General features: G+C 46.1%; 9 protein-coding genes across 9 annotated transcripts; 7 read left to right on the top strand and 2 right to left on the bottom strand.

Moving 5' to 3' along the window:
• Positions 1–273: 273 nt before the first annotated feature.
• BHQ10_000248 (uncharacterized protein) lies at positions 274–1518 on the bottom strand (the record flags this gene model as incomplete). Its single annotated transcript, XM_040874630.1, has 3 exons — positions 274–668; positions 731–1268; positions 1318–1518. The coding sequence occupies 3 exons, from the start codon at positions 1516–1518 to the stop codon at positions 274–276; spliced, it is 1134 nt and encodes a 377-aa protein (XP_040728753.1).
• A 1683-nt stretch (positions 1519–3201) lies between these two features.
• BHQ10_000247 (uncharacterized protein) lies at positions 3202–3751 on the top strand (the record flags this gene model as incomplete). Its single annotated transcript, XM_040874619.1, has 3 exons — positions 3202–3313; positions 3378–3478; positions 3548–3751. 3 exons carry the CDS (start codon positions 3202–3204, stop codon positions 3749–3751), a joined length of 417 nt encoding a protein of 138 aa, XP_040728752.1.
• Positions 3752–4839: 1088 nt separating this feature from the next.
• On the top strand, positions 4840–5758 carry BHQ10_000246 (uncharacterized protein; the record flags this gene model as incomplete). Its single annotated transcript, XM_040874608.1, has 2 exons — positions 4840–5212; positions 5274–5758. 2 exons carry the CDS (start codon positions 4840–4842, stop codon positions 5756–5758), a joined length of 858 nt encoding a protein of 285 aa, XP_040728751.1.
• A 604-nt stretch (positions 5759–6362) lies between these two features.
• Positions 6363–7865, top strand: BHQ10_000245 (uncharacterized protein; the record flags this gene model as incomplete). The annotated part of the gene is made up of 1 exon (XM_040874597.1): positions 6363–7865. One exon carries the CDS (start codon positions 6363–6365, stop codon positions 7863–7865), a length of 1503 nt encoding a protein of 500 aa, XP_040728750.1.
• Positions 7866–8254: 389 nt separating this feature from the next.
• Positions 8255–9276, top strand: BHQ10_000244 (uncharacterized protein; the record flags this gene model as incomplete). The annotated part of the gene is made up of 3 exons (XM_040874586.1): positions 8255–8447; positions 8500–8565; positions 8624–9276. The coding sequence occupies 3 exons, from the start codon at positions 8255–8257 to the stop codon at positions 9274–9276; spliced, it is 912 nt and encodes a 303-aa protein (XP_040728749.1).
• A 948-nt stretch (positions 9277–10224) lies between these two features.
• Positions 10225–11397, top strand: BHQ10_000243 (uncharacterized protein; the record flags this gene model as incomplete). Its single annotated transcript, XM_040874575.1, has 1 exon — positions 10225–11397. One exon carries the CDS (start codon positions 10225–10227, stop codon positions 11395–11397), a length of 1173 nt encoding a protein of 390 aa, XP_040728748.1.
• A 2116-nt stretch (positions 11398–13513) lies between these two features.
• On the bottom strand, positions 13514–14708 carry BHQ10_000242 (uncharacterized protein; the record flags this gene model as incomplete). The annotated part of the gene is made up of 3 exons (XM_040874564.1): positions 13514–13639; positions 13707–14091; positions 14146–14708. 3 exons carry the CDS (start codon positions 14706–14708, stop codon positions 13514–13516), a joined length of 1074 nt encoding a protein of 357 aa, XP_040728747.1.
• Positions 14709–15711: 1003 nt separating this feature from the next.
• BHQ10_000241 (uncharacterized protein) lies at positions 15712–19275 on the top strand (the record flags this gene model as incomplete). The annotated part of the gene is made up of 4 exons (XM_040874553.1): positions 15712–17327; positions 17384–17439; positions 18125–18154; positions 18212–19275. 4 exons carry the CDS (start codon positions 15712–15714, stop codon positions 19273–19275), a joined length of 2766 nt encoding a protein of 921 aa, XP_040728746.1.
• A 573-nt stretch (positions 19276–19848) lies between these two features.
• BHQ10_000240 (uncharacterized protein) lies at positions 19849–22862 on the top strand (the record flags this gene model as incomplete). The annotated part of the gene is made up of 2 exons (XM_040874542.1): positions 19849–19959; positions 20052–22862. 2 exons carry the CDS (start codon positions 19849–19851, stop codon positions 22860–22862), a joined length of 2922 nt encoding a protein of 973 aa, XP_040728745.1.
• Between the last annotated feature and the right edge of the window lie 808 nt (positions 22863–23670).

The raw sequence follows: 23670 nt of genomic DNA, 5'->3' as shown, positions 1-23670 counted from the left end.
TACGCACATGAATCGTCGCGCTTACATATGTTGCATACGAGATCAGATAGGGAGCCCGCTGAATCGAGAATGCAGAGTCGTACGCTCTTAATATTCGGACTATTTCTTTTGCTGCGGTTGCGCAAACAAGAAATGAGTTTATGGCGTTGGAGGGACTGGAGTGAAGATCATTATCGGAGACGAATGGACGATGAAGCAGGATGCGGAGAACGCTATACATTGCTCTTTATCTAATTTTAGTATGATGGTCCGATGATAAAAGGTTGGATGAGCTTACAGCAATGATAACACATGAGGCGGAGGAATGGGCTTGGACGTATCAGCAGGATCATATGTGAGATGAGCAGGCAAGTCTATACGCCATTGATCGAGATCGGAATGTAACGACTTGAGGTCCTGCGTAAGCTCACTTTGTGTTCTTTTGGAACTCCTTTCACCGTAGACCTTATTTAAAATGCGGTTCATTATCAAACTCAACTTGCAGAGCTGAGTGAATGTGGAGACACTATAGGCTGGTGATCCAGGGTATTTCTGTGTTTCGGAGTATGCGAACGGTTTCCAATGCTCCAGTTCTTCGTAGTGGTCCATGAACTGTATTGAAACGTTGCATTCCAATTCTTGAAGGCTGACAGGCCGACCTTGATAAAGACTTTGGATTTTATCCACTACTGTATTTCTTGTTAGCAGTAGATCCCCTCCAGGGCTAATGATTGTAGAAGAAGATAAATACCGAATGCGCCCCAGAAAACCCGCCTTCGAATCTCAAGATCTTCATCACTGAATCTCCTTTGGTTTGATAGGCGAGAGCCATCAACATGCATACCCAAATCAATAATCATACGAAACGCGGTGCCTGCATAAAGCCAAGCGGCGCTTCTCTCATCACCCAATGCGAACAAAGAGCTAGCCATTACCAATAGAGCCTGTATGGTTGTAATATCGCTACGATCAAGGGCACCACCAAGCAATTCTCGGACTCGCTGCCGGTACAACCAACCTGCGGTCCGGACATCGTCCGGATCTCTGCGAACTTCAGGTCGAGAGCTGAATTTGGAAGCTCCAAAGTAGATTGCATTGAGAAGAAGCTTTGAGTAGTAGGTTCCATTACAGGCCATGTCCCGCATAAACGCTGGACGGTATGTGACTAGGAAGGCATGGTGTTGGCGGTTCCAATGAAGATCTAGCAAATGCATCCCTAGATCTGGATCAACGCCGTCAAAGTCGAGTTTCTTTTGAGAGTAGTTGATTGTTTCCATGTGTCCTGTCAACTATTCATTAGGATCATGTCATCATTGCCACAGGATATAGTACGCATACGTTGGCATGCTGCCTCGGCCATGAGCCCTTTCTGTATCCATGCCGTTGGAAGCCTTGGAGCAACAGCCATACTATGATGAACGCGCCGGTCTCCAACAGCATCTTCAAAAAGTGTGCTAGTTGGGCCATGATATCGCGGTTCCACATCGTTTGATTGGTTGCCAGTTCTAGATTCTGAGGGATTGAGAAGATTTCGTGCATTTAGAGCTGTCGAGGGCTCCCTTAAAGACGGTCTTGCAGCTTTTCTAGCATCTGAACGTGTGTCTCTGGTATTGATGTTGGCATGTTGATCCAAGGCCGGCTGCTGCTCCTGCTCATTATCATCCCTTGGCACCGATGCTGAGGATTCATGAGGGGAGGAAACGCCATCGGGGTTTAGCGCCACAGATGGTCCCTCCTGTCCACTTTGAGATTGAGAAATAGCTAAAGAAAGTCTTAGTCGCTCGTTTTCTTCAACTAGCTCTTTGATACGAGAATTAGATGGTCTATACAGTGTGTCAATTGCATATTAAAGTAGATAATGTATTGGGCCAGTGTCACCTAGGTCGCCTCGGAAGCTCATCGTAGACACAGAGCTTCCCATGAAGTTCACAAGCATGACATGATGGTTGGCGAGTATCACATTTCATCTATCAATTCATGACTATCAGCCACAATATCCACAAAGCCACAACTGGAATTTACGCGATGTATCGTCCTCAAAGCTGCAATACTAAAGGCTCGACTCACCTTCCGCTGACGGCAAAATCGACAAGCCTTGACGGCTCGTCTTGCTGGCTTAGGCATTGTCACGTAACCAGCAGCTGTGACATGATCTTCATGATTCATTCTTCGGAAAGTGAGAAAGCGAAAGAAGAAGATGGGATCAAAGCTGCAGCGGATGGACATAATCCGTGGAGCGTGAAAGAACAAGACGGACCAGCGGGAAGTGACTTGCCGCGGAAAGACGGCCGGCTTTCCTTCCGATGGATATCGGGCTTAGGGCAAGGGCTAGGGTTAAATGCGAGAGGCTTCTTTAGAAGTTTATACGTAGTAGGTAGTACGCCACCAGTCCGACAACTGGTATGCTCTCTGAGTAGAAACATAAATATCAAACGTTTTCTTCCAATTTGTGGTTGATCATGAGAATATGATCAGTTCCACAACTCATCAAGTAGAAGAGAAGTTACACCTCACTGCCCGGACGACGGGGCGAGCGAAAAGCGTGTTACTAAGATACCTACCATGCTACCATCAATTGAAACAGGACACTGTATCTTTGCACTGCTTGTGACTTGAAGCTATTGAAAGAAAAAGACAAATGAAGGAATGAAAAGACTGACAGCTGATTGGCTGATACTTTTATGGCCTGAGGCTCTCACTTTAACTTGTCAAGGTTAGTGCATAATCGAGACAGGTGATGACATCATTGTCTCATGCTTACCCCATACTACGACAGAGCCAATCAGAGGGCTGGATTGAGGCATCCGGCCTGGATTCCAAGGCTGGAGGTCTAGAATGCTACGCCGATTCTCACCACTTTCGTGTGAATGCTGAGCATTGAAGAAGAGAATTTCAGTTGAATCAATCACATCAAGCAGATAGAAGCAAGTCGCAAGGCTCGTAGCATATACATAGTATGTGTTGTGATGAAGCATTCAATTATACCTTGAAGTAGCTCACAGTGTTCGCTCTAGCAATGTGATGATGCTCTACTGCAGACCAGAGTGACAAGTGACAACCTCGGGTCGTGCCTAGGCTGGCCTTGTTCCACCCCACGTCATAGGCTTCCCAGTCCGGCCTCGCCTTTAAATACTTCTTCTTCTCTCTTACTCCACGAACTCCAAACTACAACTACTTCAACCTCCAGCTCCTACATTCCCAATAACACGCCACCAGATCACAATGTCTAAATCACGTCTTCCTCTCTACCTCGGTCTCACCGCAGCCGGTGCTGGTGGTTACTATCTTTACAAGTCCGGCGGTGACGTCGACGCGGCCACTGCGCGCGCAAAAGGTACCTTTTTTTATCGTATGCAATTGCTGGCGGAACATTGCTAATATCGAATCTCCTTGTCTAGCTGATGCCGAAAAAGCACGTGCCAAATTGCCTGGCACCAGCGAGGCCGAGCACAAGGGCAAAGAAATTGGCCACAAGACCACTGCCTATGTCGATGAGATTGTACTTACCCACCATTACTCTTATTTCTTATTAGATTACGAAGACAGGGAGCTAATATTTATCGAATAGGTCGACTCAGCACACGCCAAAGCCAAGGAAGCCAACAACCGCTTCGGTGAAGGCGCCAAAGAAAGCCTCGAGAAAATCGAAAAGATTCGTCAGGACACAGCCAAGCAACTGGGAACAACTGTTGACAAGCTAGACCGAACAGTGGAGGAGAAAGCATCGGAAGCGAAGAAAAGTGTTTCTGGATGGTTTGGAGGATCGAAGTAATTTCTGTTTATTTGATACCTGATGCGAAGAGCATATGAGATTAACGATATTATTGTTTCGATTAGTATGAAGCTTTTTGGCTTACTCTGGTCTTTGAGTCATATTTCATAATGTAATTAGGGCTTTTGCAATGCATGGCCTGTTTATAATTCCGCACAAGCCATTGTAGGCTGGCCTCCTTGACAATTCCTAAGTAGGTCGCCTTGATTTCCCCTTAACTACATCTAGTCGACTACTACCTTCATTGATTTCTTTTTGCTCGTCCGAATCTTGATCGCAACGCTGCCTTGAATAATCTATACAGTGAACCTAGGTAGTCAACCATTTCCGGTGAGCTACGAATACTAGAATCACGAGGTACGTCAACACCAACCACACTTCCTGTCCCATCGTAGCTGTCGTGCTTGGAAAGTCCCAGCCTGTTTCGGAATACATCAACATCCCAGACCGTCACAAGGTTCAAATGTATTTTGATCGAAGCATCACTTTTCCGGCCACCTCTTTTCCAAAGAATCACTGCTTGCTCCCAAGCCATTGCTTCTGTTTTGTCTTTGAATATCAAGGTAATGCCGTTTGGCTCGTTGAGTGATGGAGGACTGATGGTGATCTCTGGCGGCACGTCCATGAAGACTGCGGTCTGTGATGCAGAGAGTTCACATTTTTGAGCTTCATAAAAGCGGTCTTCAAGCGTCTTCAGATAGTAATTGTACTTCTAAGCACATTCTCTTTGTGAGAATGTAATGGTCATTCGGTTACCGTCAACGGTTGCACCGACTCGAAGGGGTGGGGGTGCCATGGAGGATTGATGGTATGTCTCTCAAAAGGTGTTCAAGCCTTATGAAACTTGTAATTTGAACTGTGGAGGTTGAAGGAACAACATCTTGGGATGTCTATTGACAAGGTTCTCAGTACGTGAGGGGCACAGCTCAGGCTGATACCGCTATCATACGAACCAACGTGGAAGGCTTGACTCGGATCCCTGCTCTCGATCGCCTAATATTGGATATGTGGACAATGATTCTGACCACGCAGGATTATATCTCTATCATATGAATCAATACAAAAACCAATCAACCAAGTCTTATAACATGTTCTGGCGAGTCGATCCCGAGCCTGATCTTGAACGTTCCGCTGGACAAGAAGATCTTCAATTTGATGATCCGTCCTGGATAATCGATCACCACCGCCGTAACATCATTTTAAAGATTTTCAAACCAGAGGGAGCCTCCTCGACAAGGTCTGGGGACACCCCGTCTTCGCTAAATGCTCAAGTCCATGTTGAGTCGAAAAATTCGCGGATTCACGATCAAAGAGAGAGAGAATATAGCTATCGTATCAACTTTTCCGAGCTGCAGCGGCTGTACTTGAGGAAACTGCAACACAAACTGGTTCAGAATGCGGTCGATTTGAGGTACAATGCTAGTGAACCTGCTGGCTGGGCCGAGGATTTGAGAGAATATGGTAAGACGCCATTGATTCTTTCCCGACATCCAATTTCGTCGTATGCTGAGTTACCTCACAGTACAAGCGCTGCAAGATTACGACTACATGGGAAAACACACCCGACTTTCCAAGGATCCGTTTTACGTAACCGGCGAACGGTTCATAGAACGCTGCATGTTGCACGCCGCCATGAAAAACCGAGAGAACGATATAGATCCTCTTCAGTATTCGGACTCTGTCGGCGAATGGGAAAAAGAAGGCATCCAACCGGTATCTATCGGTGGAACCCGCGACAGAAACTTTCATCAGGCTTGGGTCAAGGATTTCAGAAAACGCATTGGTGTAGCCATGGTAGGCGGCATTTTCCTGATAGCGCCCATGTGGTTGATGGTCCTGCACAATACTCTCTATACATCGCTGATTGCGACGACTGTGTGCGTGGCTTTGTTTGGGTTGTTGATGGCATCGGTGCTCGAGAAGCCGATTGATGTCATGTCGAGTACTGCTGCGTATGCTGCTGTGTTGGTTGTTTTCGTGGGATTGACGACTAGCAAAAGCGGTTAGTGATGTTCCCGACGAGAGGGTCCTATGTATAAAACTTCCACGCGGTACGCATGTTTTGTAATTTGATAACCGGTTGGTGCCGACTGGAATGATTCTCCAGCTTACTTTCATTTCGATTCACGCATATCATCTGGAGGTTTGCACATGGCTGCAAACATTCCATCCGGAAGGGCTATTGCTATGGTGACTCGGGGAATTTTAAGCGGGATGAAAACATACCCAAACTTTCAATGAAAGGAGTATATATGAAGTAATTGTGTCAATAGCCTTGTCATTCGTCTTATTTTGATTGCCAACAGTAGGACTTCTTTTCGCATGTGGTGGTGAATAGCGAAAGCGCATTGCCCGATTGGGAGTAAAGTGGAACGCGAAATCGACGCGACCAACGCGTGTTTGTTTACACGCGTCAGCCCGGCAGACCAGCCCCGGCGGGAAAAGAAACACCAAAAAGGGAGCAACCTCAACTACTCACACAACAAAGATCAATTCATTGTCAACATCCCACCTTCCCGTTTCTCTTCTTTTTTTGACAAATCATTTATTGAAGTCGCAATCGAAGAAACAACGACCGAGATAATAGTTAGTAGGAAGAGCAACCGCCAAAATGTCCACGGCAACCAGATCCAGGACTCGCACTCGCTCTCACCTGCCTCGCTCGCAGTCACACCAAGCTGGCATTCAGCAATTTGCAAAGACATCGAAACCCGGAGCTCTTCCTTCCTCCAAGTCGCTCTTGCTCGATGGCGAGAAACCCTCCTGCCAACTGACTGCGTCGCCGTCGAAGAAACGAAAACTTAATGAAATTGCTGCCACAACCATCAATGAAAATTCTACACAGTCCCGTCCAGATCTGTCTGTCGAAGACACTCCATCGAAGACTTTGAAGTTCTCCGATCTCTCCGTCTCGACGCCACGAAGCTCCCGAACGAGGCCAGTCGCAACCCCGACCAGAAGCAAGACCACACGTACGCGTTCACTACCGAAACAACCTATTTTCAAGAAATCCACTTCCACCCCGAATATTGCCCAAGTCACGGCTACCAAAACCTACCCAGCCGCGCTCGGCGAATTCCTCGATCTTCACTCTGCCTTTTTGAAAGCTCTGTCCCTACATTCCGCTCACAATGAGTACTCCGCGTCAGCCGACCTTCGAGAACTCTGCCCAAGCATTGAGAAAATATGGAAAAAGCGGAAGGTCACGGCCAAGGATGTGCAGAGACTAGTACAAGTGTGGGATGAAGCATGCAACGAAAAGAACAATGACGATCAGACTGAGAAAAAGTCAGATTCAAGCAACCTGCGATTCCGACTTGCAAATTATGGTTTGGGCAAAGTTTGTATCGAGAGATTAGATGTTTCAGGTTCGGGATCACAGGGAATGTTTGATGAGAACCAGTTCCAGGAACGTTTCGTGCAGATTATTGAAAAGAAATGGCGAGACCAGATCGATGCGCAGAAAGATGGAGAAAACAAAGACGAAACGGATACCCCATTTGAAATCGAAAATCTTCCTCTCGCTCCCATCCAAGCATGTCTCACACCCTTCAACACATTCCGCAAGGGCCAACAGCGACTCCAAGATCTCAAAGGCGGCGTCATCAAAGTCAAAACTGCCATGATGAAAGCCGCCTCCATCACCCCCGGAGAACCCGGAACATCATCTGTTGCCCGTGACCCAACTGCCGACCGCCGCAAGGGTCTCTTTGAGCGTATCAAGAACAAAGAACTTTTACAGTCGAAACTCGGCCCGGCACCAACAAAGGAGCAATTACTCCGTCGATCTGCGGCACAACGAGCTGAGGATGTGGCCAGAGTACTTGCTTTGTTAAGGCCTTCTTATACAACGACAGCCAACAACGACACTATCGTTGCTCAGAGGAAACCATTCTCATGGCAAACACTCATCCAGACCATCCGAGACTCCCTTCGCAATCCGATTCCAGCTGAGGAGATTGCTGCGTGTTTGGATATGCTGGCGCAAAAGGATGTTGCTGGTGACTGGATTGACGTTGTTACTATTGGTAGCTTGAAATCGGTGGTCTTGATGTCCGCTCGTGATATCTCACCGAAAGAAATTGGGCTCAAAGTGAGCAAGGTGCAGTTTTGAATATGCATATTCGTTCTATTGGAGTTATTGTACTTTTTGTGCACAGCGACGGCTAGGGCTTTTGCATTGAAGCGAGCGTGTATGGATATTGCATGTGTATTGACATAGCTGCATTTATATAAATAATAATAAATTAATGAACAAAAAGCGTATCCCTTTAAAGTATAGAAGCAAAGACATCATCGAGCCAAGAAATGTGCACTGCTAAGCCTGTCAAATGCGGACATGCAAATCAATTAGGCTAGCGACGCGTAGACGCGTACCACCCCTATAAGTCCGCATCTTTTCGTGACATCGTACTCCTTTAACAGCAACAAGAAGAAACGAAAACAATATCGAGTTTTCCAAAAGACAGCTTTATTTTATATCAAAATTCAATCCAAAGCATAATGGCCATTCTATCAGCCTATTCGTCATTGGCTACCAGCCGGCACTCTCGCCCGAAGCCGTTGTGGGAGACTACATCTCAAGACGATGCCATGTCCTCCGGAGTGTCCAAATTCCTCTGCAGAGAACGGGCTGGATTACAGCCACCGGTGTTCGAGCATCAATTCTCTCGAAAACGGAAAGAAATCAATGACGGTATGATCTCTCGTGTCTTTCACGTGGTAAGAACTGGCTAATGCTGTGCAAGACGAGGACAATTTTCCGACAAAAAAAGCCAAGTTTTCGATTTATGAAGTTATGGAACAAGATATTCGTATGTTTGCTAGATTATGCCGGTCTTGTGCTCGTTGGTTGCTAATATCTCAAAATAGCTGTTGATAAAGTGCTAGACATGATCTCAACCTCTGACCTGAAAGCTATCGTCAAAACTTTGTTAACTCACAGCGTTGCGGGACCTATCGTGAAAGAGGAGCTGCTCGCGTCATCTGAAGAATCCATAGTATACAGTATTGAGCAAGCAGAAAGATTGAAACAATGTATCATGAAGGAATCGGCAGACGCAATTAAAAAGGTCACTGAAGAGGCGTACGCATATGGAGGCATGGAAGACGGCAGCGCTTGGTCTAACGCACTCTCGGTATTTTTGCCCCGAATCAGGGAACTTGCAGACCAAGGCCGTCTTGTTTACGGCCCTGATCTTGCTTGGGAAGCTCTCCTTCGCGTTGCCAAAAAATGTATTCTCCCAAAGCAGGGTGGTGAGATCAGACTTCGAACAGGAGAAGAAGATTGTGACGATTTCCATAAAGAGGTGGATGAACTGATGTTGCATATTTGCCACCTCCAGGAGGATGATGGAAATACGGCATGGCTACAGGAATTCGCAAGGAAGAATGAAATTTGGGACCTGCAGAGCAGTGCAGAACCTCCCCTGGAATTTCAAGGGCCGGATTGCAGATATCGTTACCAGAAAACTTTGAGGTTCCTGGAGTACTTCGATACCGAGAAAATGATCGTCGACAACTGAGTGAAAGTGATTGATATCTCGGGTAATATCTGGTCATACGGACGTGTATAATATCGTTAGCTGCGGATATCCATGTTTTTTGGTTTAAGCTTTTTGATTTGAAATATCTGCTAGCTCTTAAGTTTCCCTTAAACAGTGCTAGTGGTTGATAATTTTGATTGTTGAATTCCATACATGCATCTCGGCCGGGTGGCTGGCGGCGGTTTCTAGTGTGGCAGGAGGGATCATACCAACGATTTATTCAAAATCACCTTGGTGAAAGCAGCTGAAATCTGAGGCGAGCATCCGCTATCCCTTTTGAACTTGCTTGTGGCGGGGCAGTCTGTGACTGCTAGACCACCGTCATGCGCCATACATGTTACCAAGTTACGTAGACTCTAGATATACACTTCGTGGATTGGTTGAAGCTGGACGCCCCTCCAATCTTTAGGTGCATCGACATTCTTGGAGTGCCCATGCACACGGGGATGCCAATTAAACACCCGTGTAGTGATGACCCATAAAAAGGTAGGGAGACATCAAATCACTGATCATGGTATCTGTTGTGTGATACACGGAGGCGAATGATTGGCTTCAAAATTATCAGCTATCATTAGTATACCTGCCTAGGTATCTTCATGGATGTAATGCCAAATCGCGGTCATGCATAAAATAGCCTGACTGTATAAAACTCGGCACGGGCTGCTAGTGACAGGCATACATGCACTGTTGGATGTCAGTTCTCAGCTGGTAGTTGCAGGGGTTGTCGTTTCGACTTCGGTAATCACTTGTCAGTTGCCCTCTAGTGGTATTACAGTAATTTATCGCTGTATCTTTCAGTGGGTAATGGTATGAGGCTCTTTCTTTTCCCAGTTCCTCTTTTTTTTCTCCAACTGAGTTCCAGAGCCAAGAGTTTATGCTACACCTTATAATCTTGTGCCCCAATACCTGACCCCAAATTCAGTGGTTATGGCGGCCAAAGATGAGATTACAAGTCAGGCGGAGACTGTTACCCAGTCTCACGACAGCGAAAAACTATCAGAAACCAAAGCTTCTGAAAAGATAGCCTCCGTGGCATCGCAAGGAGCAGTACCATCAACTCCGCAGCTTGAGGTACAGCCTATTACAGTTCTACAACCACCTCTGCAACAACAACAACAACAGCATTCCCAAACTCTTTCAAGTACACAAATCAACGCATCAATTAGCGGAAATGCCTCACCACAGCTATTCCAGGTACAGCAGCAGCCCGGACAAGCACCGCAGACAATGGCACTCATCAACGGTCAACTCGTCCCAGTCTCTACGGTTCATGTTCAGGTTCCTGTCTCAGGATCAGGGTCGAACTCTGTCGTACTTCCACAGGTGCAAGTTCAAGTACAAGGTCCGGCGGCGGTTAATATGCAAGCGAGCATCGTTCAGAAGCAATCGGCCACTGAAGGCTCTACGTCTACATCAACACAACAGAAACCAACTGTTCCAGAGAGCAAACAGGAAAAGACTGGACTAACATCCAATGTGCCTGCTACAAGTACGCAACCACAAACAAATAACAATGCAAGCCCGGCTTCGCGAAAAACACGAGATCCAGGATGCGGATGCGGATTCTGGGCTGCAATTTTGAGGTCATTCCAGCAAAAAGGTGACAACAAGAATGACACGAAAGAGAATCAGACCACGACAGCGGACAGCAATACCCAAAACGATAAGACAACAAGCCAGCCACTGGGAACGACTGCTGTTAACATGGCCATACAAGCCATTAATCCGGCTTCAACTTCAGCACCAGCCGCTCACGGCGATTCCTCACAAGCGAATCGAAGTACCGGCGTGACTGATGCTGGTCAGAACACAAACGCAAACTACTACCCACTTGGTACAAGCGATATCAGCACAGGCAACACTATGAACAATCAAGGAGGCTACGTTATCCCCACAAACACGATGATACCCGACACAGGACAATACTCAGTTGCGGCTCAGCAACCGTTGTATGTAGTCGATCCTTCTCAGGCAGCTCCTGCGCCTTATACAGAACAAGCACCTGGTCAAGCTACGGCTGACGGAACATATTATGATAGTGGTGAAGGGGATGACGATCCAGTTGATGATGTGTATGATGACGATGCGGACGACATGTAGGCTTAATTATTAGTTAAGACATATTTGAAATTTTGCACACTAATGTACTTCCCTAATTATTCATCTAATGTTGAAAGATTAATAAAGTCACATTTCTTACATGTATGTAACCTCCCTCGCATAGGTACCTGGTTATCAAGGTCAAGATTTTGTGTTTAACCGATCTTCATGTAATGCCTCAAGTTCCAATATACTCCATCTCCCCAGCTTAAGAAAACTGTAAGCATAGACACCACTAGATGCGCATCTTTTTTTTTCCCTTCCCGTCTTTCCGTCTCCCCGTACCTGCACTGCGCAATGTGCTGTACCTGTCATATCGCCAATCCATAATGATGGTGGAGAAATCCAAACCGGTAACAGCTTTTCGACACGGAAACAAGACAACAGCCTTGCCCTAACTCCGAGCTGAGAACAGATTGTGCGGAAATTTTAGTGGTCGAACCTCTCATCAACACACTCCACTCTCGTAGCATTAGCAATACGGAGTACATTTCCCGTCATGTGCACGGAGGTATGCACTCGCCTATGCATGTTACGTACGTATTAGGAAGGCTCATCCTCAGTCCGATTCAGAATTCTCCCTAGAGTTTACGAGTGGTTAAGTTGGTCGAAAAACCTTTTGGTAGACAAGTGACAGCAACGTCTGAACATGGCACATCTTGCCCCAATCGCTTTTTTGTAATTTCCAGCGATGACTGATTGTTTTCTTGTGACAGGATGTCGCATCTTTTCTTAGGTGAAGCGGCTGAGAGATGCGACTCTAGATTCGGTTATCTATAATCGACTTCAAATTGATTATATTATTACACGAGAATCTTATCATCAATTTTATTTATGCACACCGGCGATCAATGGTTCCCGCGGTAAACATGTAGGTATAACGTATCATGTTATTCTGGGTATGCATGATGTTAGGTAGTAAAAATGTGGCTTGTCATTATGAGCTGTCCATCCAGTATTATCAACTCCGATCCTATCAGTATGCACTCGTCCATTATAAGCTGTTTCATTCGTCCTACAGTCTCGCGTTCACTTCCATTATATTCGTACTTTACTTTTCCCTAAATAGGCAACCCTAGCCTAATTAGGAAAGTTAGGGCTTATAAACCGCTCAAATCAGTCGGCAATTCTGCAGAGGCTTGATCAGAATTTTCGATGGTATCACCAAACTATTATTGAGTGTTAAAGTATTGTTAATATTAGAAATCTAATACCTAAGCCTACCAGCGTACCAGGTGGGCAAGTGAAAATCGAGAGCTCGAAATCTGCGCTCGGAAAAAATCATCCATCTTAGTTCTACAGTGGCGGCCCTGAAGTGCAGGGCCTTTGGCTGATCAGCTATACTGCAGCAAAACTATAAGTCCATAAGTTATGATCCATAGGTTACGTACGTGATACGTAGCATCTTTCAGCCTCCCTAGTCTACTTTCAGAGTCTTTTACCGAGTACGAAACTCCGCATACGGCCATTTGCGTCCTACTTACAACAGACCCCTGTCGTTTCTTTAGTCTAGTCTAGCTGCATGCTGTCAAATGCTTAATTTGACTGGCTAGCCTGATCACCATCGTATTTCTACAGTAATGTTGTGTCTGCAGGGTTTATCATAAGTTAGGCCATTTCTACGTATTGATCCCTGCGACTTTCTCATACTTCGGCACGATTACTCGACACGGTCCGTCGAGATTGCTAGTATGGAATATGAGTTTCAATCTAATATATGCATGAGCAATCATGCAGTATTATTACATCAGCTACATACCGGTCTGTATTTTAAGCATATTATATTAAGCTGCGATATGGTTCGCTAGGTTTTAGGTCCGATTGCATGTAGCCTCGAGTTGAGTTCGTAATACGTTACTAGATCACCGAGCATGACTATTGTACAACTACGTCGTGGTACGTGGTGTGACTTTGTGCACTTTTCTGTAACAAATTAATTCTGACCAGATTGAAAGTGCTTAATCTGTCAAGTAAAAACCACCGAGTACGTATTAAACATTAGGCTCCAAACATGCATACAAACGGGCATCCGAATTCCTGCAGGACAAAAACCTAATTCATTTCGCGAAGTCTCCTTATCCTCTCATAGCAGCTTAAACCTCAAATCACAGCACTTTTACATCAACCATGCGAACAATGCATATGCAATCGATGCTGTAATGCCCACTTTTCCAACTTTACGATGAGTCGTGGCCATACCGGTGGATACAGGCACACTGGGAGATGTCGAGGTAGAAATCAGCTAGATAAAATGATAAATTAATTAGCAAATAAAGCATATCGAAATCGGGGGTTTTTCAGGTACATACGCTATCGACGATATGAGCCACCCCATTTGAAGTAATCTGGTTTGGCGCAATAATCTTTGCATTATTTATGTACCACTCGCCATTGCTGAACTTCACAGTGAGGTTGTTACCACTCTGCGTAGTAAGCACAGTGCCATTTGCGAGACTGGGCGTGTAACCTAGGAAGTTAGGTATGATATGGTTAGACAAAGTACTTGTCAAAGATGCCGTGGTCACGTTTGACTGAATGCTGCCTTTGTACACTTCATTTGATGTTGAGAAAATAGTAACACCAGTTGGATTGTCGATGATTGATGCAAGGCCGGTTCTGTTCAGTCCTGAGGCGAAAGATGTCGCATTGGTGTTTGCAAAAGTGTCATGGAAAGATTGAGGCAAAGTAAAGAAGCTACTTGAGTTAGCCTTTACGAAAGCCTAGCCAAAGGTAGAGAGTTGGACAAACCCATCAAGAGTGTGGATTACACCCCCATCATAAGGTATATCGGCCTGCACGACAGAAACGCTTTTCCCAAGGCCAGAGTAAAAATGAAAAGACTGGGTTGTAGAGCTACTGTGTTGTCGCTTTCGTTGGCTAGACGTGCCGTTTCCATTGTTCGATGCAGGAGGCATGATTACAGGCTGTGTCCTATCCGGATTAGAAGATGGGAAGAGTGTATCCAATTGTCTTCCAAGAGGATCGTCACCAGCCGATTGTCCGTTCAGAAGATTCGCATTATGGCAGGCTTGTAGTTGACCCTGATCTGACGGAAGATTCTGGCGAACGAGTAAGCGGCGTAAGCTGGAAAGTTTGCCGCTTTGATTAAACGTCTGAAACGCGTCGTCGACTGGTGCAAAAACCGTCTGGACCTGCGAGGAATTGTAGAGTGGTGCGAGCCCCGGGTCCTGCTCAACCCATCGTGCAAAGAGGCCAGTGTTGGATGACTGTAATGCTTCAAAGACAGTCACGGCAAGGACTCCGCGGTATAGCACTGAAAACGCAAAGAGAACGAACGTAAAAGGAGCCATCTTTGAAAGACAATGATTAATTGTTGCTTTCAAGAGGTAATGGGGCAATGAGTGACTCAGGTAGGACAACGACAAATGATGATAGCCTCTGAATCTTGAATCAAAAGCAGACTTCATCATAATTAGAAAGTTCCACGGAGGTATTTATACACTTGTATAATGAACTATAAGCTAATGGCATGAAACAAAACCCTATATTACAATACGAAAACTTGCAGGAATCCTGTCATTGTAAATTTGACTGGCAGGGGTTAAATATGTCAACAAGCACCCGGCAACAGGGGAAGCGAGCCCGGACCTGTACTTTGCTAAGCTTTCATTATGTCGATTTAGTTTCCCTCCCGAGTTTGTATTATGACTGGCAGCTAGGAGCTGCCAGCAACATTAGGGGCGTTCGCCATACGTCCCCATGTAAGCATACCGTCGAATGCATTCCCATAACAGGGATAGCATACGCCAATAGACACCAGGCATATGCGAAGCGAACTCGGACTTGCAAATCTGCCTAAGTACTCTCGGAGTCATGTCCTCTCTATGCAATACCACTGGTAGTCATGAGGCTAGGCACCAACCATTGCGAATTATCTGCAGAACGCACTTTCTGTCACACAACGACAACAAATGTAGGGCAAGCTATAGTACTGCACTGCGAATCAAATCGTCGATGAGTCGACGCTGTAACCCGGATTACAGGCCAGTCAGATTTCGATATGGCGCTCGCTATCTGTATTTGTGGTCGTTCCGCGGAAATCACAGCAGAGGTGGCTGTCACCCACCCATCAAGACAGGGAGGTCGTTATACTTGAGTCTGAAAAGATTGTTTCTACTTATAGTTGATTGAGGCTGAAAATCAGCCCATATTTGATCACTGGGGTTCTTAGTGTAAAGATTGTGGTCTCAAACTCGGGTCAAAAGCTACCACAAGCTCCTATTTAAGACCTACCTGATAGCTGCTGCGATATTTGAACAATCGAGCATCTATTCTTTCAAGAACAGATCCAAGATGTCTTCTCTGATTCCTGCACGGGATACCTACACGCTCTTGAAGCGGTTCTCCATGCCGCACGGAAACGGTACAATAGATGCCGTTGCCGTGACGAGCTCGGATGGCCTTGTACTAATATCGTTCTACACCATCATAATGAAAGCCATCATCACTCAGTTTTGGATGGGTATTGTTCTTTTCGGCGTTGGTCTCTTCTTGCACCGAAATTCCAGCCATGATTCCAACTCATCCGATTTATCCGACTCATCTGCCACAGCAACAACCATTGGGCTCTGGAATATCAGGCATTCCCCGCGACAGGTTGTGTACTATATGACGCAGCGTACTTTCTCCGCGAGCCCATTTCGAGACATCTGGTATCCTTTGATCTGGTTTGCGGTCGCTGCCGCCGCTCTTGCAGCATCACTTGCCGTGCCCATTGTGAAAACCCAGAACCTGAAAGTTGGGATTGTCGCCCCGGTGAATCCAGAATCAGTGTTTGTCCCCAACTTTGATGATCCCAATTCGACTGCACACGAACTCGCTCAACAACTGACTCCTACTGTACCGGCGGCGCTGCGTGCCGTTGGGGGAGCCGCCGCAAGCATTCCACCGGATACGGTCTACATCTCTAATATCTCAACACCGTCAAGCAATGGTACTGTTGTGCAATTCAATTATACTTATGGTATATCAGGTAGCGACTTTGGGTTGCAGAAGACTCCGGATCTGTGGCTGAACGTGTCAGGATCTTGCATCACGGACTATACCTGGTACGCTGGATTCGACTCGAGCATTAAAGCAGATGTGTATTACAGGTGGAACGACCCAGACAACGCAACCGACGTATACCTTAGCTCAGATGATGGGCCTGCTTTTGCTTCACCTTGGTTTGGCTCTGCGTCGAGCACCGTCAATTATACTTTCGGCCTTATCGTGTCTTCTCTTGGGCGGCAATCTATATCTTCATCAACAGATCCTTGGTATCTCACAATTGATCAGCAAGATTCGATCTGGCCTTACGAGGTCAATGCCGGTCGACCACCCTTGTCGTGCTGGGAGACAGACGTGTGGTCGTTCCGCGGAAGTACTTCCAACGCATCAGAATTGAGAAATCTCACCGATAATCGCCTCTCGCTTCCTATCTCTATTGCGCTATCTCAGAATTTGTTTGAGCCCATGATCCTATCAACGACACAACGGTTAGGGCGATCCAGCCTGGCATCGTCGTTGACCGCTTATGGAGCAGGCTTTGACGCCGCAAAATGCAGTGTTGTCGCGGATATGACCCGTCTCGTCAACAGCAGCTATATCGCAACTCGAAATATTCTGTCTGACTCAACCACTATCAGTGCAGAGGGACAAGAGGGCCTCCTAAATACATATCGTGGTGACAACGGGACCATACTTCCTGGCTCGGATGAATTTGTTATTTCAAGCCCGAACATCATCACGCTTTCCGTGAGAATTCTTATCATCGTTCCTGCGGTATTCTTTGGAGTTCTTGTTCTTCTAGCAGTTCTGGCATGCCTCCCTGACCCATGGCGCTCAAGCAAGGAGCTCAATGCCACCAGAATCCATGCATTGAAGAGACAGAGTACGACGACCAAAACAAGAAATGTCAGAGTTTCAAAGTAAGTTGTTCGGGACATTCGTTGACAGCTCTCTCAGCTAAACTCATTTGCAACAGAGGTAACGGAAATGATAAGCAAGATGGAGGTGATGGAACTAAGGACAATGGCGATGGTAATAACGGTGATGGTGGCAATGTGAGCAAAGAGGTGAATAATTTTGTAACCTCAATTGATGTTTGAGATAAAATATCAGTACATATCACGTCATTTTCATCGGCAGCTCAGGGACTCTCCTGGGAACTATCAGCGAGATGGGCGACGATCTCTCCCAGTGCCAGTCATCTCCATGAAACGAGGCTTTGGGTCCTGAAATCAACTCAATGTTGTTGCTCTGCAAATTTATTGCTTTGAGATAATGAATCTATGTTACTTTCTCATCTGTGTTTTCGTACGGAGACACTCACTCAATTCATCGTTACCTTTTCTCTCCCTATTTTGCCATTAAGCATGCCAGTTGATCTCAGCTCCCGTTTTGAATAACAATAAAGCCTTGATACAAGCTCCGAAAAGGTTTGTTTGTTGCTGGTAAGAGGCCGTCACAGTCAAACAGACGGCGTTTGCCGTGTAAAGGGGGTGGTTCTACATCGTTACCAGACAATGCACAGCTGATACTATGTTTTTTACATCTTTCAGAGCATATGATTCAAAAGATTACCTTACAAGCGCAAGCCACACGAGCAGCTCCCTAAAAGCAAACACTCTTCTTCCCTCGCTCTTTCCCTCTTCTTTTCTCTCCTCGCCCCCTCCTTGCTGCCTTCCTCAATCCCACCTTCATTTGTGACTCGCATCTATCCCAGTAACAGAAGAAAGCATGGCTAACGATCATCGTAAGTCGGTTCGTTGAATTGATAATACACTGACCTCGCTAACTATACTCATATCAGCATACCTAGACCTTCCAATACCCAAATATGCGCCGATTGAGCTACGTCCAACACCAGGCAAAGGATGGGGTGTTTTTGCCACCAGAAACATCAAACGTGGATCCCTTATCATGAAAGAAAAGGCTATGTTCGTTATCCCAAAACCGTCTGAGAGTATCACAGAGCAAGATATCGAAAAGGCCATCGAGAAGTTGAGCGTCTCACAGATGCACATCTTTGCTTGTCTGTCTGGAAATAGACCACGCGAACTATTTAATGGTCTAATGGACAGTGGACCGTTGGACCTTGCGGGGATCTGGGGTAAAAATTGCTTCTCTCTCGAGTCTGGTGTGGAGCAACGACTTTTCGGGAAGTTTGTCGTGCAGAAAAGATGGGGTCTATTTCCTTGCCATTCACGTTTCAACCATTCATGTCAAGCAAACGCTGGTATTCCCGAAACACCATCAGAGTCACAAGTTGGGAAAAACTCTATGTCTAGCTATGCAGAAAGAGACATCGCTGCCGGAGAAGAAATCACGATATCCTACAAGAACGGCTTCCACAGTCGCACTTTGTATGAACGTCATCGATTGCTTGGATTCAGATGTCGCTGTACTGTTTGTGATCGAGCTACAAAAGATAAGACATTCAGGCAGGTCAGTGACATGCGACGAAGGTTGATAAGAGGATTGATCTATCTTTTGGACGGCATAGACGAGAATAGCGAGTACGACGACAACGATACGCACTCACGACCAGTCATATGTGATCCCGCTATGCGCAAAGCAGCGGACAAGTGCGACATCCCCCTTAGCGCTAGACTGATATATGATCTGTTACTGGTAGCCCTCAAAGAAGCAGAAGGAACACTTGACGTGGAAGAAGCAGCCCGAACTTGGACTCACGTGTGGCGTAGGGCTTGCTCGTTCGGTACAGAAGAAAATCGCAAGATCGCCAGGCTTGCTGTACAGCAAAAGACATGGACTGAGAGGCTGGGCATGGCGTTCCAACTCGATGGGAGAGCTGATGCGGCTGATTATCTCCATACATTAGCCTATCGTCGAGTGAAAGGGATGGAAATCTGAGGTGCATGTCTGTATCAACTCAGATTGTTGTTAGTGATGCCAATGATGATGAATGAAGCTATGGAGGGTCTGTGGCGCTTCAAATTCGTTATAGTTCATGGTGTTTTCAAAGAATTTTTCTCTTGTGACATGTGAGAGTGTATGGAATATGTCAATCTCTACCCTTACTATTCGATTATTCTATCTGCAGGCTTTTCTCGTTTCTAATTCTGAGAGCGCTTTCTCAGGTATCCTGAGACTTCTCCGAGAAACGGACATTGTAATGAATATTAGATACCTGACTATGATCGATATCTAGGACCATAATTAGTTCTAGCACCGCCGATAAGCGACCTGATTCCTCCATATACTCATCTTGCTCCTCCGTATCTATCTACAACATGGTGAGTGGTAGGTAGTAGAGTCCTATACGTCCTATACTCCCGCTTCCCCTCATATTTGACATGGAAAACCCAACATGAAGGAACAGATCAGATCAGGGGCGGGCCTTCCCCATTAGGCAATCTAATTAAACGCGAACGCGTGATCACGTGATCCGCGTCCATCCTGCCTCGCGTCTCCCCGATTAAAGTTATGGAGAACATTCAACATTCAACCTCCGTCCTTCAAGCTCTCAATGTATGGGGTCGCCGTGATTACAAAATAGCAAATTACGACAAAATGTCTTCACGCCCGGAGCTTAAAGTAAGTTTGATATGTTACTAATCTCATGGTGTTCAATATTGCTTTGTTGTACTAGAAAGCTTCGATACGGAAGCTGATTCATAACATTACAGGTCGACGATGAAAACGGTTTCATTCGCTTTTTTCGATCGCTACCTTCTAAAGAAGTCGTCAACGAAAGTAATCCGACGACTATTCGCTTGTTTGACCGTGGCGACTGGTATACAGCGCACGGCACTGATGCCGAATTCATTGCCCGCACAGTCTATAAAACCACTTCGGTTTTGCGAACGTTAGGCCGCAGCGACTCCGGTGGCTTGCCTTCAGTCACTCTGAGTGTAACGGTCTTTCGTAATTTCTTACGAGAAGCTCTTTTTCGTTTAAATAAACGCATTGAAATTTGGGTGTCTGCAGAAAGTGGGAGAGGACAATGGAAATTAGGAAAGCAGGCCAGTCCGGGAAATCTGCAAGATGTTGAAGAGGAACTCGGCGGTGCAGGTGGAAATGCGATGGATTCAGCGCCCATCATCCTTGCCGTCAAAGTCTCCGCTCGCTCATCGGAGGCTAAGAATATTGGTGTTTGCTTCGCGGATGCTAGTGTTCGTGAACTTGGTGTTAGCGAGTTTCTCGACAACGATGTTTACTCCAATTTCGAGTCGCTCGTTATCCAACTTGGCGTGAAGGAATGTGTTATTCAGCTTGATAGTACCAAGAAGGACGCTGAACTGGCGAAACTCAGGGCAATTGCGGACACTTGTGGAATTGCAATAACAGAGCGGCCTATGGCAGACTTTGGCACAAGAGACATTGAGCAAGATTTGACAAGACTATTGCGTGATGAAAGGTCAGCTGCTACATTACCTCAAACAGAATTGAAGTTGGCCATGGGCGCCGCTGCTTCACTCATCAAATACTTGGGAGTCATGTCAGATTCGACCAATTTCGGTCAATATCAACTTTACCAGCACGATCTGTCGCAGTATATGAAGTTGGATGCTTCTGCTTTACGTGCATTGAATCTAATGCCGGGCCCGCGAGACGGAGCAAAGAATATGAGTTTGTATGGGCTCTTGAACCATTGCAAGACGCCTGTGGGAAGTCGATTGCTCGCCCAATGGCTGAAGCAGCCTCTTATGGATCAAGCACAAATTGAAAAGCGACATCAGTTGGTTGAAGCATTTGTCGTGGACACAGAATTGCGGCAGACTATGCAGGAGGAGCATTTACGAGCAATCCCAGATTTATACAGACTGGCTAAGCGCTTTCAACGTAGCCAAGCTAATCTGGAAGATGTGGTACGAGTTTATCAAGTTGCTATTCGCTTACCGGGCTTCGTCCGCAGCTTTGAGAATGTCATGGACGAGCAATATCAAACGCCTTTGGACGAGCAGTACACAACAAAGTTGCGCAACCTATCCAACAGTCTTGCAAAACTCGAGGAGATGGTCGAAACTACAGTTGACCTCGACGCACTCGATAACCACGAATTCATCATAAAACCGGAGTTTGATGACAGTCTTCGGGTCATCCGCAAAAAGCTAGACAAGCTTCGCTACGATATGGACTTGGAACACCGCCGGGTTGCTAAAGACCTAAATCAAGACATGGAGAAGAAACTTTTCATGGAAAACCACCGCGTTCACGGTTGGTGTTTTAGATTGACCAGAAATGAAGCTGGTTGTATTCGCAACAAGAAAGAGTATCAGGAGTGCTCAACACAGAAAAACGGAGTCTATTTCACCACACGAACAATGCAAGAACTCCGCAGAGAGCATGATCAGCTGTCATCAAACTACAATCGCACTCAATCAGGTCTTGTCCAAGAAGTAGTCAACGTTGCAACTTCATATTGTCCTGTGCTTGAACAACTAGCCGGCACTGTGGCCCATCTGGATGTAATTGTGAGTTTTGCCCACGTATCGGTTCACGCTCCAACGGCGTATACTCGCCCCAAGATGCATCCACGAGGCACTGGAAACACCATTCTCAAAGAAGCCCGTCATCCATGCATGGAAATGCAAGATAATATTTCATTCATCACAAACGATGTTTCACTTGTGCGAGATGAGTCCTCATTCCTCATTATTACAGGACCGAATATGGGTGGTAAATCCACCTATATTCGACAGATCGGTGTGATTGCGCTGATGGCCCAGATTGGCTGCTTTGTGCCCTGTACCGAGGCAGAGCTGACAATATTCGACTGTATTCTTGCTCGTGTAGGAGCAAGTGACTCGCAGCTAAAGGGTGTGTCAACCTTTATGGCCGAAATGCTTGAGACATCAAATATTCTGAAGTCTGCCACATCCGAATCGTTGATCATCATCGATGAGCTTGGTCGAGGAACTAGTACATACGATGGCTTCGGTCTCGCATGGGCCATTTCCGAGCACATCGTCACAGAGATAGGCTGTTTCGGCATGTTTGCAACTCATTTCCATGAGCTAACAGCTCTAGCCGATCGCTATCCGAAATCTGTGAAGAACTTGCATGTGGTCGCTTTCATTGGAGATGCCAAGGAGGGAGAGAGCAATAAAAAGAGGGAAGTCACGCTTCTCTACCGTGTTGAACCCGGCGTTTGTGATCAGTCTTTCGGTATTCACGTTGCGGAACTCGTCCGCTTCCCGGAGAAAGTGGTGAACATGGCACGACAAAAGGCAGAAGAATTGGAAGATTTCACCACAGCGACCTCCGACAACACAGAGAAGAAAGAAGCTTCAGCACTCGATGGCTATTCTCAAGAGGAAGTAGAAGAAGGCAGTGCACTCTTGAAGTCAATGTTACTCAAGTGGAAGGCGGAAATTGAAGCTCCAGGAAAGGAGAACCTGACTGCAGAAGAAAAGCGTCAGATTATGCGCGACTTGGTCGCAGCGGATAGCAGTTTGCAATCAAATAAGGTCTTTCAGGGTATCAAAGCTCTATAGACACTCGCCTTTCGTCTCATATATGCAATCTACAAGCTCATTTTATCATTTCGGTTATCGCGTACTAGGTGTTTCATGAGGGAAGGCTTTCGGGAAGGTCTGGGCATTGCAGTATTGTTATCATGTACACTATCTATAATGAGAAATCCATTGTCGTCAATTCGTGCTCCGCTCGTGGGTGACGATGTAATCGTAGAACTTAGAGTCGTCGGAACACACGTACTGGCTGTTAGCGGCGAGTCTTTCAGCACGCATCTCAATCCTCTTGATATAAATGCATTTCCATAGCTCAAATTACCTTGATATGAAGAACTTTTCGATAATCAATTGTTACGAGTAGGTCAACAAGATGAAAAGATTTCCACGTGTCAAGGACGGAAACGATGATCGTAGAAACACGTGACAGCGACGCAAGCACCTGTCGAAACTTGGAAGATCGAGACACATCTCTGCTTTGAACACAACAAACAGCTTCTCATTGCTGGACGTTCCTTTTCAAAGTGAAATTACTACCGTTTTCGCTTTGCGACCTAGTCGTGCAATCGACCAGAAATCAGAGCTACTAATTGAACAGGGAATCGTTCGCGATTATCGGACTACATTCATCCTCAACTCCGCGCCGCCATGCCGTTACCCTGAAATTCACCTCACTTCACTTCACTTCAATTGACATCGACCACAAAAGAACTCAGACCGGTCCAGATTCATGCATCCCTTCTCCGTCCTGACACTCGGAATCTTTGTAGCGGGCTACATCACTGCGAGGTGGGACTTGGTTACTCGCCTATACGATCTGGCGATCTTTGCC

Source organism: Talaromyces amestolkiae (assembly GCF_001896365.1).
Source record: "Talaromyces amestolkiae strain CIB chromosome Unknown scaffold1.1, whole genome shotgun sequence".
NCBI lineage: Eukaryota > Fungi > Ascomycota > Eurotiomycetes > Eurotiales > Trichocomaceae > Talaromyces > Talaromyces amestolkiae.
The sequence above is the reverse complement of the archived record's forward strand: the minus strand, read 5'-3'. Positions and strand labels throughout refer to the sequence as shown.